General features: G+C 38.4%; 1 protein-coding gene across 5 annotated transcripts in view; it reads left to right on the top strand.

Annotated features, from left to right (window-relative positions):
- Positions 1–6,677, top strand: part of NIPBL (NIPBL cohesin loading factor) — a 175,704-nt gene extending 169,027 nt beyond the window's left edge. For 4 of the 5 annotated variants that reach the window (XM_052775766.1, XM_052775769.1, XM_052775771.1 and 1 more), the window contains 5 exons: positions 387–533; positions 1,902–2,197; positions 2,519–2,693; positions 3,313–3,498; positions 4,065–6,677. In XM_052775766.1, the coding sequence (XP_052631726.1) occupies positions 387–533; positions 1,902–2,197; positions 2,519–2,693; positions 3,313–3,498; positions 4,065–4,430 (1,170 nt within the window). In that variant the 3' untranslated portion in view covers positions 4,431–6,677. Of the gene's footprint in view, positions 1–386; positions 534–1,901; positions 2,198–2,518; positions 2,694–3,312; positions 3,540–4,064 lie in introns of all 5 variants that reach the window. The other variant, XM_052775768.1, reaches the window with a different exon arrangement.
- Positions 6,678–16,776: the final 10,099 nt, after the last annotated feature.

Here is a 16,776-nt window from a genome sequence, read left to right as displayed (position 1 = left end):
AAAGAAATAAAATACAACATCACAAGCTTAAATTCTCCTTTTACAATGTATTTTTATGACATAATTATTGATAACTTTATTTCTCTCCTGTACTTTGTTTTGTTTTGTATTTATCTATATAATATTAACTACATAATAGAATGCATTTGTTACTTTTGGATCATTCTGTACCTTTCTATACCCAGTTTGGACTGATCAGAAATAATGTATCTTCAGGTATGACTATATTTTGCATATATACATGTTGTTTAGAGTGGGTTTGGGAGAGTACATAGAATAAAATTTGTGATCATGTTCTTGCTCTAGACTGTTAGGAAGACAGGGTAAGTGTATAAATCTAAGATATTTGTATGTGTATTTATGTGTACTTTTTTTTTAACTTCCAGAAAACAGAGGTGAATATGCTCTTGTATATAGCAGACAATCTAGCCTGTTTTCCTTATCAAACACAGGAAGAGCCACTGTTTATAATGCATCATATAGACATTACACTATCAGTTTCTGGTAGCAACCTACTACAGTCATTTAAAGAGGTATGTGTATTTATATTTATTATGGTGGCAACATAAGCTTCTCTATAATTTGGTCAATTTTTCAGTGAATGCAGTACCATTATTATGATATGGACCAATAACGTTACTTTGTAACCAGTAGTTAAAAACAAGCAAGCCTTTCTGTTCTGGTCTACATCTGGTAGACACTAGTTAAAAACATTCCTTACATTGCTGCTTACATTATTAAAAAAGAATGATGAATTTTGAGATCTTAACATCAAATCTATATCATTCTCTGTTATGTTTGAGTAATAATTAATTGGAAGCACATGAACCCAGACTCATCATGAAATACTGGTTTACTGTGGTTGTTCATATAATTTTAATAATAAAATCCAGTTGGCTGTTTATTTTGTTGTCAAGTAGTTGATGGCAGTTGCATGTGTGTCACTTGACACACTCTAAATACAAGGTAGCATATTAGAACCTGAATCATGGTATAGTATCTGTTGTTATGGCAGTGCACAACCCTGTAAGAAAAATGCTTCTGCTTCTTAAAGACTTCACTGTCTTCATTTCCTGGACAGCTTTAACAGTAGCAGGTACAAACTGTCAGAAAGCAAACCTGTTTCTAGAATGTCCAATCTGACTAGTAAGTACAAGTCAGAGTTCATGCCTGGAAAGTACACTGCTTTGAATTTTCATCCTACCAAAGCTGATTTTTAATCAGCTAGAAAGAGACAGTGCATTCTTCAGATTGGGGACCAGTGTGTAGCACTCAGCACAGAAAGGATGAGATCCTGCTTAGAACATCTTAAGTTTTGTGTTATGAAACATCATACTATGTGCAGTAATAAAGCATGTGTGAAATTCTGTAGCTCTACAAGTAGTAGAACTGATTATTATTAATACTGTGTATGATCATTTGAGGGTTTCTCTGGGCAGCAGTGTAATTAGTGTCATAGAATTTTCAGAGACAAGGATTAAAAGCAGCTTGGACTAGTCTGTACCAAAGTACATATGGAAACGTATGTGACACACAGAAATATCCAGGTGAAAGAAGAACGACATTTTCTTCCTGATTTATTGTATTTGGCCTTCTACTGCATTTTCCTGTCACCGCTAACAAACTTGAGCAGTCTTTTAAGAGTAACATGTCAGTGCAGTACTTGTTGCTTCAGTTCCTTCTGTAGCCACCTTGCAAAAAATGTGGGCTTTGGGTCAATTTTTCGGCATCTTTTTGTCACAAATAATTTTAATTTTGAATATCAAGTTATAAATTAATAAAATTGTTCAGGGAATTCTTGCTAATTTAAGCCAGTAATGATTTTGGAAAGATTTTTTAGAAATGTACATGATGCTACTTACTCTAATTTTGGAATGCGTGTTAACTTCTCTGTCTTGCAGTCTATGGTGAAAGACAAAAAAAAGGAAAGAAAACCTTCATCAGATGAGGAGACTGAGAGTGACAGTAACAGTGGTAGTGAGAGCGAAAGTGAGGAGGAAGCTTCTAAGCCTCGGAGGTTACGGAAACGAGTAGACTCTGATTCAGATTCCGATGAAGAAAATGATATAAATGCTGTGATGAAATGTTTACCAGAAAATTCAGCTCCTTTAATTGAATTTGCAAATGTCTCCCAAGGCATATTATTACTTTTGATGCTGAAACAGCATTTAAAGAACCTCTGTGGATTCTCTGATAGGTAAGGATATTTAGATAATAGGCCATCTTGTTATCTAGTGAGTTCTTTGTAAGGATTAAGTTTGAAAGGTTTTTTTAAAAGTTGATTGTAACTAATTGTTTAAGCAATAGATTTGTGTAAGAGAAAAAACATAAATGTGGCAAGTTGAATGTAATGAAACTTTGGCTTAGAAAAAGCAGTGATTTTGTTTCTTACCAGGATGTCTATTGCATATGGAATGATTAAAATATAACTACTTATATTGAAGATTTTAAAAGCTTTTCCTTGAAATTACTTTTGACTTTCCTTAAAAGCTCTTCCTTTTTTTTCTTCTTTAAACAGTAAAATTCAGAAATATTCTCCATCTGAATCTGCAAAAGTTTATGATAAAGCGATAAACAGGAAGACAGGAGTGCATTTCCATCCAAAACAAACTCTGGATTTTCTGCGGAGTGATATGGCTAATTCCAAGATCACTGAAGAAGTGAAGAGGAGTATAGTAAAACAGTACTTAGATGTAAGTAAAGTTGCTTTGCAGAAAATCTGAAATCCTTTCAAACTAGGTAAAACAGTATAAACTTGAAAGTAGATGCTGATATATTGGATAAACATTTCAAAATGTTAAGTTCCTGGTAATCTTACACGCTAAACTGATAACTCACAACTTCCTTTCAGGATGTTTAGCAGGACTATCTTTCAAAGACTTCTAATAAGTTTAAACACAATGAAAATTAATTTCAACTAAAGGATATCCATCTTTATGGAGTATTTTCTAATTTCTGGTATCCATCTTGTATACCTCTCCCATATAACTTGTTCACTTTATCCCTGCCCGTTTCCATCATAGGAACAGAGACTAGATCTAGTGTATTTACTCTCCCCCATTTCCCCCACCCCCATCCTTAAACATCAATTAGAGAAAACTTGCAAATTTGGAAACACAGGCAGAAAGCTTTTACATATCTAGTAAAAAAAGAGATGAAAGTAAAAAGTTTGTAAAACAAAACGAAAGCTGTTCAAGTTTGAAGTTGTCTGCCATTTGTTTCACCCTGGTTTTTTACCTTGCCATTTGTTTTTTATTTAATATAAATGTCTATTTTTAAGTTACAGTGTGGACTAATCTGTTTTTTTAATAGTTCAAGCTCCTTATGGAACATTTGGATCCTGATGAAGAGGAAGAAGATGGAGAGGTGTCAGCTAGCACAAATGCTCGGAACAAAGCAATTACCTCGCTGCTTGGAGGAGGCAGCCCTAAAAACAATGCAGCTGAGACAGAGGACGATGAAAGTGATGGGGAGGATAGAGGAGGAGGCACTTCAGGGGTGAGGCGGAGGAGGAGTCAACGTATTTCGCAGCGTATTACGTAAAATGATTTTTATGTGCTTATAAATGTCAGTCTATTATATTAAATGTACACCAAGTAATGTAATCCACATGAAAGAAAGCATTTTGTAGATAGAGATTCTCTACTTAACCGTTTATACAACTTTTGTAGAAAGTTTAACAGAAAAGACAATAAAAAAAAAAAAAACAAACTAGAAAATGAGATTTATCCCGTATAAAAAGTTATTAATTTTCCTTTGGAATGTACTGTGTGTTATCCTTTTTATTGTTGCCAAGTTTTTATGTAGCTTTATGATTCATGTGTATATATAATTTTATATATCAATAAGAGATAAAGACACGGGTACAAATTAAGAGTATGTGGTTTTACAAGGATATGTTAACCCCTTGGCGCTGGCGGTCGCGGTGCGTCTCATTGCCGGCAATGGAATGTGTGCCGGGAAATCCCAACTCCCGGCGTCAAGGGATTAAAAGCAATAAAAGCAATAATTTCACTAAAGTTCTTTTGTGTAACACTTGGTCTTTTTTCCCCCCAATGTTTTAGTCATTGAGAAGGTCAAAACGAAATTCAGACTCTACGGAGTTGGCAGCACAGATGAATGAAAGTGTTGATGTCATGGATGTCATCGCTATTTGCTGTCCAAAGTACAAAGACCGACCACAAATTGCAAGAGTAGTACAGAAAACCAGCAATGGCTTCAGTGTTCAGTGGATGGCAGGCTCCTACAGTGGCTCCTGGACTGAGGCTAAGCGCCGTGATGGCCGCAAACTGGTGCCTTGGGTAGACACTATTAAAGAGTCAGACATTATTTACAAAAAAATTGCTCTAACGAGTGCTAATAAGCTGACTAATAAAGTTGTGCAGACTTTACGATCGCTGTATGCCGCCAAGGATGGAACTTCCAGCTAATGAATTTGTACATGCAGCCAAATTTACAGGAATTGAAATAACAGAAAAACTTGAAATATCAACTTTCTGGCAAAAAAAATCAGTTAAATGAAGAGTAAGAATGGAACCTGGGACGCGGGAAAAAAGAAGGAAATGTTTGGTAAACATTTTTGTGGGAGCTTCCTTCGCTGTTGTGCAGCAGAAACTTCTCAGTTCATTTTTACTCCCACTGTATTATAGTTTAACAAAAAAATTGTTTATATCTTGAAAAAAAAACTTTCTGTTTAAAAAAAATAAACAAGTGAATGTTGGAAATTAGTCTGTTAATGTTCTTAATAAAGTGTTCTTGGAGTTTAACCTAGCAGCGGATGGCTTTCTTTAGCTTAGCCCAGTTTCCAGGGAAGCATTGTTTTTCCAGGCTGTAAAATGGCAGAATCTCCTGGATATATAATTTATTCTGTTGAAGAAAAAAAAAAAAGAAAAAAAAAGGAAAAAAAAAGCATGCAGTATCTATGACCTATCTGCAGGAGGAGTTTTTGTAAATGTAGATTTTGATGTATTAGGTCACCCTGAAATAATACAAGAAAAGGGATCCCCAGCAAATCTGGTGGAACGAATACTGCAATAAATTTTTTTACTTCTCTTTGTTACTTGTCTGTTTCCATTTGAATTTCTTATTGTAAAGATCTGTTTAAATCCATTTATATTATTTTGCAGTCTTTTATGTAAAATTTACTATATCAGTGGTTTTCAAAACAAGACATAAAATATTGTTTATACAGTTTGTATAGGCTGACTTCTGAATAATTGGTATCTTTTTATTTTTATCCCTTAAAGGGTGTAAACACAAGTTAACTCCAGGGTTTTATTGTATCCTGCAATATTTAGTATTAACTATATGATTTAGCACTGTGCCAAACACATTTTCAAGAGTACATTTTGATATAAAAAGAAACTATAGTTTATTCCTTGTATGCTTCAATTTCTTTCTAATGGTGTCCAAATGGTAATTTATGATAGTTTAAATTTGGGGAAAGCTGAATGACTACTCTGCTTGGGCTAACTGGCCGTGTATGCATTTCTCTGGGTTAATATAGAGAGGTTTGTGTCAAGAGGAGATAGCTACCAGTATCTGAGGAGTGAATGGGTATGAGTCTGGGTAATTACGCTACATTCCTTCACAAATGAATTTTTTAAAAAATGTTTGTATATTAGACTATTTTTTTTACTAATTGAAAGATGTTTTCACATTTTGTAAATTGAAAAATGCTATTGAAAGCTTTCAGAAGCATTTGCTTCAACTGCGTTGCCACAGCCTTTCATAAGCAGTTCGCCTTCCTAGAGAGTAAAAAAGCAGTGTATTTGCAAACAGAAAAAATCTAAAACAGCTAAATTTTTTAGGGGACTATGAAACTCTGCTGTGTTTTCAAATGTATTTATCTAAAACAGTTGTTCCTCAATAAGTAAATCTTTCTATTATGTTTCTTTTCTTTTACAATTTTAATTTATGGTAGGAGGCTGTTTTTATGAAAGTAGATTGCAGAATTCTAATACGTTATTCGATTTGTGAGGAATAGTAACAGTATTCCAAAATATTCTCATGTACAAAAAAAACCATTAAACTGAAATTATTAATAACTCCTCAGAATCTAGTTAGTAATTGTTCCTATGGGAAATGCCTTTTTGCTGTTTCACCACTGGAATTTTTCTGAACAGAAGTATTTTGCCACCTTTTTGTTTTCACTGTTAATGGTGTTTTCTTTACTGTACTAAAAGCCACCTCTCGGGCTAAGATAGGTATTGTTAAAGTAGGGAGAAGTAGAAAAAGCAGAAGTCACTCTGCAGCTCTGGAAGCAGGACATTTTTGTAGCAAACAAAGGAATACTGTATTTCTCAGGGTCAGGAGCAGCTTTTATAGCAGGAAATTCATACTTTGTCAACAGAGGGGTTGTGTGATGTGCCACATGTTACTACTAGAAAGAGTTGAAAATACTTCACAAGAAAACTCCTGATTGATAAAAACAGGAATTTCATACAGTTGCAGTCTAAAATGAAGTTGTCTGTTAGCTATTTCTGATGCTATTTATATTAAAGTATCTTATTTTTAATAGGTAGTACAAGTATTTCCTTGTACTTAAACAAATTGTTTGCTGGTCATGTGGCTTTCCCAATAGCAAAGAAGGGGTTTTATTTCAATTTCTTTGGTATTTATTGGAATAAAATTATCAGAAAGAAATTACAATTAAACAATAGAAGCCTGAAGTGTAATGTTGCCTTAGTTGAGAGTATTTGGACCATTACTATATTGTGTGATATGCCAAAGGGCATGCAAGCTCCTTGATGGGATCTGTGGGCTATAATACACACTTACAAAATTAACTACAGATTATTGAATAAATTGAATAAGATTCTTCCTAATTAAGACTTGAATTTTCCCCTTCTGTACCACCCAGAGTAATACCTGGTTTTGTTTTGCCTATCACAAACATTCAGATTGCTTGCATTCAGAAGAATGTAGTAGTATCCATCTGGGGGAACGCATTCCTGTGGAGCTGTGTGTGACGTGGGCTGATGGTTTTCAGCGGTGTGAAGTAGGAAGCCCAAGGGTGCAGCTGTAATCGGTGCAGTGCTCAGCCTCTGAGTCACAGTCATAGTTTCACCAACGTGAACCACACTATTGGCAACGGCACATACCAAGGATTTTTCTACATTTAAAAAAAAAAAAAAAGTTTGTTTTTGTTTTAAGTGCTGCAGTGCAGTAATTGCTACAGTGACAGAATTTTACTCCTTTGTGTTGACATAGCTTTGTAGTATTTTTTCACTGTATGGCTATAGATTTACATACATAACTATAACTATTATTGAATTTTTTTATTCTTCCTGCTTTCTCCCTTTGAGTACAGGTTCTGTACATGGAAACTTGTTGCAGTAGCTTACCCAACAAAGGGATATTGTCAAGCTTTTAGAATTAACACTAGCCATATTGTACTTTTTAAGAGAACACAGACACTTCCACAATCTAAATAAATAAGAATGAAATCATTATTTTTAATTTTCCACATCAGTACTGTAAAATTGCAGAATAATTCTTGAGTATTTTCATTATCTGCAGCTATAAAAATATCACAGTAGTTTTTGACAAAATTTTAATTATAAATAAGTATTTTTTTAAATGATTCAGTAATGCCCTTTTGTATTTTTTTGAGGTTCCTTATTGCTTATATTAACAACTCTAACATGTATAAAGGTAGGCATGGGCAATATTCAGCATACATATTTTAGTGAAGCGTGGCCATTAAAAAAGCTATTTAAAAATTTTAAAATTTGAGTCAAACTTTAGCCTTTGTTTTGCTGTTATGGTGTCACTAGTGAGAATATTGTTACTGTGGAATAATTAGGTTGTGCTAAACAGTAGCTCTAACATGAAATACCTTGTAGCACTGAAATAGTCGTTAAATGTGTTTGTGGCTCATGACAAAACAAGTTTGTAATCAAATCTGACTCATCTGGTGCTAGTTAAACAGCAGGATGTTCTGCCGAAGTGCAGGTGTTAATAATGTTCAAGGGTAATGAACAGACCAGTTCCACTGGCCCTTACTGTAACTTACTGTTTTTAACTCTGAGCCCCAGATAGATACTAATGGAGCTGAATTCAAACGAACACCTAAGGCTTTTGTCTCGTGCCCTAGACATAGCGAGAGCCCGAGGCACAAGTCCTACATCCTAGTTTGCTTCCACTCACCAAAGAGCCACAGCATAATCATACAAGCATTTCCATATCCCTCTGAGAATCTGTCATCTTATCATTAAAAGTACTGAGTTGTAATGGGTGAGTTCTTAATGTAAGTAGTGAGTTTTCAGATTTCATGGTTCCTTGACTAAATATTAAAGTGTTATTGTTATATACAAATAAATTCATAGTATTTTCATATTTCATTTATTTAAAATAAATGTTTTAACAGCTCAGTTTGGACCCTTCCAAAATGAAACTTGCAAGTTTTTAATCATAGAATGCGCATACACTTTGTCGATCCCTTTCTCATTGTGCTCACAACACTCAAATTTTGCCTGGGGCACGTGTAAGGCACCCAGGGAATCCATTTTTTGATTACTCAGAGAATTCTTGCCAGTCTATGTTCTACCCATCAGACATAACTGCATCGTTTCTAGCTTCTACATGATTCAGATGCGGTTTCCCACCTAATTTTGGAGTTCCCTGTACTAGAAAGGAGTAGTTTTCATTGTCATGCATGCAACTGCATACACTGCTTGCAGCTACCAGAGCTGTTAAGTGTCTCCTCCAAACATCCTCCTCAAAAAAATCCTTAGCCTGAGGGGTGGTTTTGGGGGAACCAAGGGGGTGAGAGGGCGTGTTTACCCTGTGTGGGACAGCGCTAGCTCAGGCAACTGAACACCGGTGTGCTGGTCATTCAAGCGTGTGGCGTGCATTTTAGTGGTCATCTGTCCAGGCAAGGGAGTCTGTGACACAGGAGTGGCAAAAGTACATCACCAAGTAACTGACTGTCCCAGTTACAGTTGGTGACACAGAGTGGCAAGTATTTCTCCTTGTTTCAGTCACTAAAGAAATCTGTTTTGACTTCAAAAGAGCTTTTCTCCATCACTGTACTTAGTGCAGCTGTGTTGATAGGCTCGTATTTCTGTTTTGAAAACAAGTATCCTGCTTCCTAAAAGCTAGAATGGCAATTTAGCAGATTTCCACCCCCAAATCCCCAGGGGATTGACTATTAAACAGGATTACTACTTCTGTGTTTGTAATGTAGCCTCAGCCTTTTGGAAGCTGTAGTTACAAGCACTAAACCGTGCTGTGTGGGGCACCGCTTCAACTGCTGGCTTTGACTGTAAACCTCACTTACCCAACACCATTTTTTGTCAATCGGCTCATTTTCAATGCACTTCTCCATTCCCTTCTCCCCATATAGCTTCTGAATTTATCTATCCCTTATTTGCAATTCTCTTCCCAACCATAGAGGGCTACAAAATTTGTTGGAAACAGCACAAGTCCGTCACTACAGTTGATTTATTTTTGAGAAACCGTACAGGGGATCATCTGCTTCTCATTTTGACTTTACAAGTACAGACTGAAAACTTTACCCTTTCTTTGGGCAACAGCCTTCGTTCTGTCTCTTATTTTACATGCTTAGTTCTCTTAGGATTTATGCTTGTACAGAAATAATACAGAACCTGAACTGCCCTTCAATTCCCGTAAGCCAGAATTACATGTGTAGAGGAGAAATTCGGTGGGTTTGTGCTTCCTGCTTAGACTAAATGTGCTCTGTGAGCACAGGCAAACAAAGTGTAATGGTTCCTTGAGAAAATCCATTCATTTCAGAATCACGAGAGCTTTTTTGATTCTGAACAGTCCCATTTGGAGATGGATTTTCAAATTCAAGGTCAGCCTTGAACATCTCATTTCTGATGCATCCCTGCAGTTCTGAACAGTTCTGCTTCATCTCCACATACAAATCTGCAGGTCAGATTCACGTAATACTAAGTTCTCTGTGATTTGGATCACTCCTCATCAATTCTTTTTATTTGCTGTCCAAAATTACTGGTTGGAAAAAAAATTATGATGCACATAGTAGGGTTTTCTAAAAAAATCCAATAGCTAATAGAGATTGTATAAAATTCTCAGTTCTGACCAGCTCAGTAGCAGGTGGGAAAACTCAGATTTTTTTAACAAAAAGTTATTTTAGAACTCAAATTTGTCAAAATCAGCATCTGTGATGTCTTGATTAAACTTGTGTCCAGTTGTCAGAGATTTCTGGAAAGGCAGAAATTTATTCCTTAAATAATTCATTCCTCCAGCAGGCCTATCTGCCATGTTCTCAAAGTATCAGTGGTATTTTAAAACCAAAACACCACAAGGAAAGGGGACGATTATGTTCTGAGCTAGAATGCAAATTACTTTTGAAGGTATTGCTCTACTTGAGGGAGAGAGAGGGGATTCCTTTCCTTCCCTTCATACTGAAATCTCTGTGGAATAATTGGGGAGAGGTTGTCACTAAGTCTGTCTGTGTTCAGCCTTCAAGTCATCCAGACCAAACTTTCCGGACCAACCACATACAGCCTTCTACACACTTACTTTTTCTCTGTGGGCAACTCAGACTAGTACTGGATGCTCCATGGTTAGTGGAAGTTTTTCCTACCTTCAGTTTTAAATGGTGGCTGAGAAACCCACACAAACAGGCCACTTCCTTAAGTGGCACATTAAATATTTTTAGGAGGGTACACATAGTTTGTCATCACAAGGTGTGTATTTCTGTCAGCAGGCCCTTTTCAACTTTGAGTACTTTCTGAACTTACCTTCCTTCTATCTTTTGTGTCTGTATAAAGAAAAACGCTTCCATTGCTTTAGCTTATTTGAGAATATTCCAACAGAGGATCAGAGTAGTCTGTTGATGCCTTACCTCTTCTGCCTTACATAAAGCAGTGCAATATGATTTCAAAAGCAAGTTTCAGGGTTGTATTTATTGTGTGGGTAGTAGGTATTAATGAAGATTTGTTCCTTTTTCATACAAAATTTTAAAACTGGTAGTGCAGACTTAGCTTATGTACATGTTCCAATGCCATGCAGAATTTCTTGAAGCCTGTGTAGGATCTTTAAAGTAGCTTGTTCCACAGCTGAACACACTCTCTTCCATCTTCAGAAGGTGTGAGCGTGGCTTTGAGGAGGTAGGAAGCCCAAAACACAACTACCTTTCCTTCTATGTTCCCCATGAAATATACCTATTTCTCTTTCTTTACTGAGGCAGTATTTTTGGAAAAAAAACATAGATGCCAGCCTTGTATATCTTAAGCTGTCTTTTCACATAATTTGACATCTCTTTAGTAGACCCTTAGTTTAAATATCTCGGCCAGAGCTCTGACAGAGAGACTGACTTCTGCTGAAGTTCTGTATCTAAATGCAGCCAATGGCAGCCAGTGGTAAGTACCATTTTCTTTATTACTCTCTGAGTCCCTTAGTAATCAAGATTTCATATTAAAGAATAAAGATTGTCAAAGTAGTATCTTACTTTTGTAACTGTCTTTTTCCTCTTCCTATTTTAGTTCTTTTATTTTCTTGGGGTTTTTCACTTGTTGGTGGGTGGTGTTTTCAATATCTCTTTTTGGGTTTTGGATTGTAGGGGTTTTTTTGTTTTGCTTTTGTTTTGTTTTTCTTCTTTTTAAACTTCCTGGAAGAAAGTCTTTTTTCTGGAAGAAGTTAGTTGTGGGTTTTTTTAAGCTTTCTGACTGAAGCTACCAAAGAAACCAAGGATGAAAACATATATTAAGATGTAAAATGCATGAAAATGAAGTACAAAACACAGAAAAAATTGCTTCAAACAGTCATTCTTATAAAAAGGATATCTAAATTCATGTTTCTAAGTCTATATATATGATTTAACCCAATAAAATTATCTTATGCTTTAAAGGTGTGAAACTTCAGTATCTTTCAGTCAGAAGAAAATGTCTTGCTACTGGACTGCTAAATGAAATTCAGGTTTCTTCGGGTGGGACTCCAAAAAAGTGTTAACTGTGCTTAAGGAAAATGAAAATTGCTGTAGCTTGTCCCAGTTGAGCTGTTCTAAAAATTCAACCATTCTTTTTAAAACACTTCTCCTGCATTTCTCATTTTTCTATTAGCTTATTCTAACTAAGTATGCATGAGATTATATCTATTCTATTATTTCCCACATTTTCCTTCTCTGTATTTCCATATGTATTTTCTTAACTAATTGCTATGTCCATCTTTCTGCAGTGATCTGTTTCATAACACACTCTAACTGGCTTCTGTGCAGAGCCTTTTGCTTAACAAGCAAACAGATAAATCAGAATTTCTCTCATGAAAACAGAACTCTGCTAGTATTAATTTTTCCCTCCCTGCCTCCCTCCCTCTGCATCTGTCTTCAGCAGACACTTGGAAGACAGGTGGATGCCACCTTCGCAGAGTACAGTAAAACTGAAGTTGGAGTTAGCCCTTCAGTCCAAGGCTAAGCCAACTGCAAGCTGTCACGCGGCATGCTCTGCTCTTCTTTTCACAGATGGACAATGCGTCTGTTAATTTTCCTGGTAGGACCAATGGGATACTTGCTCTCGCCGAGGATTGGACTGTTGCTGGTGGTGGCTTTGCCAGAAGTAAGCGTTCCTATTTTGCTTTCATCTGGTAGTCAGAGCCAGTACACTACCTCTGCGAAGCCTTTCAGAGACCTTCCAAAACTTACTTGCTAGTTTTCCTGCTGTAAGTCTGAAGAGGAAGAGGTGTTCCCATTCACCTCAGCATGCTGCTGTGTTCCTACTAATTCTGGACCTCCCTTTGCTCATGGGATACCAGAGGGAAATCCGATTACATCAGCATTGCTCAAAAAAAAAAAAAAAAAAAGGAATTACTTCAACTGGTTAACAAGAGAGTATTTCTACAGATAAAGATTTTTTCATACAGAGTATTGTTTGCTCCTAAGACACTAGAACCTTTTTTTGAAGAGAATTTTTTTTTGACCTGCCTCCTGTGAAATCATCACCTACTGTTCCCTCCCAACTGTTACATTCTCAGAAGAGAACGATCAACAGAATATCAAAATACTCCAACACAGCATCCAACCTGTTTGTATGTGTTAAAACTGCTCCTCTTGGACTCAAAAGGGTGTCTTGGACTTGCATCACTCTGCTGTGTCCATGTTGACTTGAAATCCATTCTCATGATAGACAGAGGTTATCTCAGTCATCAGGAAGGCCAGTGTAGCCACCTACCCTGAGTTAAGGATTTTAAGGCAATGCTACACTTTTTCGTTAGCGGAGCATTGCTCAGGTGGCTGCACCTTTTTTTATTAAGTAAAAATAGCCTGTTTCCATCACACTATTATTTGCTGCTGATGCAGTTCTTGAGACATTGAAGAGTCTTCACTGAAGGTGTGGAAATTGCGAATGCCAATATTGTTAGAATAAATACCAGTTTCCTTATACCAGGAGCCAAAATCAGCCAGTACATCTTGTTTTAAAACAATGAACGTTTTCTGTCAACAGCCTGGACAACGGAAGGATGCTTTCCACGCTTCTCAAGATTCCAATCTGCTCTAATTTACATCCCTCTCTGTCCGTGTATCACTGGGACATGTTTTAGTTCTCTCAAAGTTCCTCAGTGACCTGTGGAAATTCATGGCTGGGGAAGACTAAGTGAGCTGCATTTTGGAGAAAAGAGCTTCTGTTCACAGCAGCACAACATTGGATTGTTTTGCATTCAATGAAATAGAAATTAAACGTCACTACTATGAAAACAAAACAACAACAACAACAAGGCTACGCTTTTCAGATATTTTGGAAAAGCTATGTGTCTCATAGCATAAGACATAAATTCATACATCTTTTTTCATCAACTCCCAGTCATGAAAGGGCCTTTTGCTGCAGAAGGTAAAATACCACGCAGTTTTCTCCCTCAACTGGGAGGGAGACTCAACTCCTTTGCTGGCTGTTTACTGTTAAAAACACAACTTTGGGAGACTGAAAAATTATCATGTCTTTCATCTACAGCTTTTTTCAGGTATGGGCTATGAACCAATACATTGTTATCTGAAGAACTGCTGTGAGAGATTGCTATTTCATGAGCACTAAAACTTTTGGATTAATCTTCAGAGTGATTTATGGGGAGGGACTAATGTCTCATTATTTCTTAAAGAAACAAGCAACTGATTTGAGAATCTATTGACTTTTTTCCAATAGCAAGATCATTTTGAAGAAAGTAAAAAATAGAATCATAGAATCATTTAGGTTGGAAAAGACCTTCAACATCATTGAGTCCACCCATCAACCATGCCCACTAAACCATGTCCTGAAGTAGCCCGTCTACTCACTTTTTTAATACCTCCAGGGATGGTGACTCAACCACTTCCCTGGGCAGCTTATTCCAATGTCTGACAACCCTCTCAGTAATTTTTCCCAATATCTAACCTAAATCTCCCTTGCCTCAACTTGAGGCCATTTCCTCTTGTCCTATCACTAGTTACTTGACAGAAGAGACCAACACCCACCTCACTACAACCCCCCTTTCAGGCATTTGTAGAGAGCGATAAGGTCTCCCCTCAGCCTCCTTTTCTCCAGGCTAAACAGCCCCAGTTCCCTCAGCCGCTCCTCACAAGACTTGTGCTCCAGGCCCCTCACCAGCTTGGTTGCCCTTCTCTGGACACGCTCCAGCACCTCCATGTCTCTCCTGTAGCGAGGGGCCCAAAACTGAACACAGTACTCGAGGTGCGGCCTCACCAGTGCTGAGTACAGGGGAACAACCACCTCCCTGCTCCTGCTGGCCACACTGTTTCTGATACAGGCCAGGATGCGATTGGCCTTCTTGGCCACCTGGGCACACTGCTGGCTCATATTCAGCCGGCTGTCAACCAGCACCCCCAGGTCTTCTCTGCCGGGCAGCTTTCCAGCCACTCTTCCCCAAGCCTGTAGCGCTGCATGGGGTTGTTGTGACCCAAGGGCAGGACCCGGCACTTGGCCTTGATGAACCTCATACAATTGGCTTCAGCCCATCGATCCAGCCTGTCCAGATCCTTCTGTAGATCCTCCCTACCCTCAAGCAGGTAGACCCTCCTTCCCAACTTGGTGTCATCTGCAAATCTGCTCAGGGTGAACTCAACCCCCCTTCTCCAAATCATTGATAAACATATTAAACAGAACGGAGCCCAACACCAAGCCCTGGGGAACACCACTTGTGACCCGCCACCAACTGGATTTCACCCCATTCACCACTACCCTCTGGGCTCGTCCATCCAGCCAGTTTTTCACCCAGCGAAGAGTACACTTGTCCAAGCCATGAGACGCCAGCTTCTCAAGGAGTATGCTGTGAGAGACAGTGTCAAAGGCCTTGCTGAAGTCAAGGTAGACAACATCCACAGCATAACAGAATAAACAGTCCAAAGCCCAAGTTGCATGAAATCACCTCACCTCAGTGTCTACCTAGTGCGTGGAAGTCTGGCCACAGACCGTGTGGCATATTACACCATGTGTAAGGAAGTCTTAGTTTAAGGGTTGTTGTGTTTGAAACTGCTTTCAGCTTACCTGGAAGACACTCCATTTGCAGCACTTCATTCTAGCAAAGTGGTGCTGAAATTGTTGTGACTGTATCAGCTGTTGCACAAGCAAAACTTTTTACTTTAGGTTGGAGCTAATGAAAGACAGGTTGTGTATTTTCTTGGTACAACAGAACCCTTCACTACTTGGAAGGAACAGCTCTGCTTCCCTCCCACTTGAAAAAAAAAGATCAACCACTTTTATTTGGTGCAACATACACTGATATGGCCATACAATTTCTAAAGTATTGATTTCATGATTACTTAACAGCAAATTTTAACACAGGGCTCACCTGGGGTATAGTGGGGATTTCTCTTGGCTGAAGTGGGATGTACCCGCCCGATGAACACAACTGGCAAACTGGTAACAATGGACGAGGTAGAAGGCTGAGGTAGTCAACTTTTTTGCCTCAGTCTTCACTGGCAATCTCTCTTCCCACACCTCTCGAGTGGATGGGCCTCAAGGCAGGGACTGGGGGAGCAAGTCCCTCCCATTGTAAAAGAAGATCAGGTTTGAGACCACCTGAGGAACCTGAACATACTGAAGTCTATAGGATGTGACGAGATGCATCCTAGACGCCTGAAGGAATTCGCTGATGTAGTTGCCAAGCCATTCTCCATATTTGAAAAGTCACAGCAGTTAAGTGAAGACCCTGGAGACTGGAAAAAGGGAAACATTGCACCCGTTTTTACAAGGGGTAGAAAGGAGGACCCTGGGAAGTACCGACCTGTCAGCCTCCCCTCTGATCCTGTGAAGACCATGGAACAGGTCTTCCTAGAAGCTATGCTAAGGCACATGGAGGACAGGGAGGTGATTCGAGACAGCCAGCATGGCTTCACCAAGGGAAAGTCCTGCCTGACCAACCTAGTGGCCCTCTCTGATGGAGTGGCTACATCAGTGGACAGGGGAGGAGCTACAGATGTCATCTATCTGGACTTCTGTAAAAGACCTTTGACACAGTCCCCCCCAACATCCTTCTCTCTAAATTGGAGAGATATGGATTTGATGGATGGACTGTTTGGTGGATAAGGAGTTGGTTGGATAGTTGCATCCAGAGAGTAGTTGTCAGTTGTCCAGATGGAGGTCAGCGACGAGTAGTATCCCTCAGGGGTCTGTACTGGGACAGTACTGTTTAACATCTTCATCAATGACATAGACAGTGGGATCAAGTGCACCCTCAGCAAATTTGCAGTGACACCAACCTGAGGGACAGGATGCCATCCAGAGGTACCTGGACAAGCTCAGGAAGTGGGCCCATGTGAACCTCATGAGGTTCAACAAGGCCAAGTGACATGTCCTGCAC

The sequence above is a fragment of the Harpia harpyja genome, chromosome Z, assembly GCF_026419915.1.
Source record: "Harpia harpyja isolate bHarHar1 chromosome Z, bHarHar1 primary haplotype, whole genome shotgun sequence".
NCBI classification, from domain to species: Eukaryota; Metazoa; Chordata; class Aves; order Accipitriformes; family Accipitridae; genus Harpia; species Harpia harpyja.
Note: the sequence above shows the minus strand (reverse complement) of the source record. Positions and strands in the feature narration are given on the sequence as shown.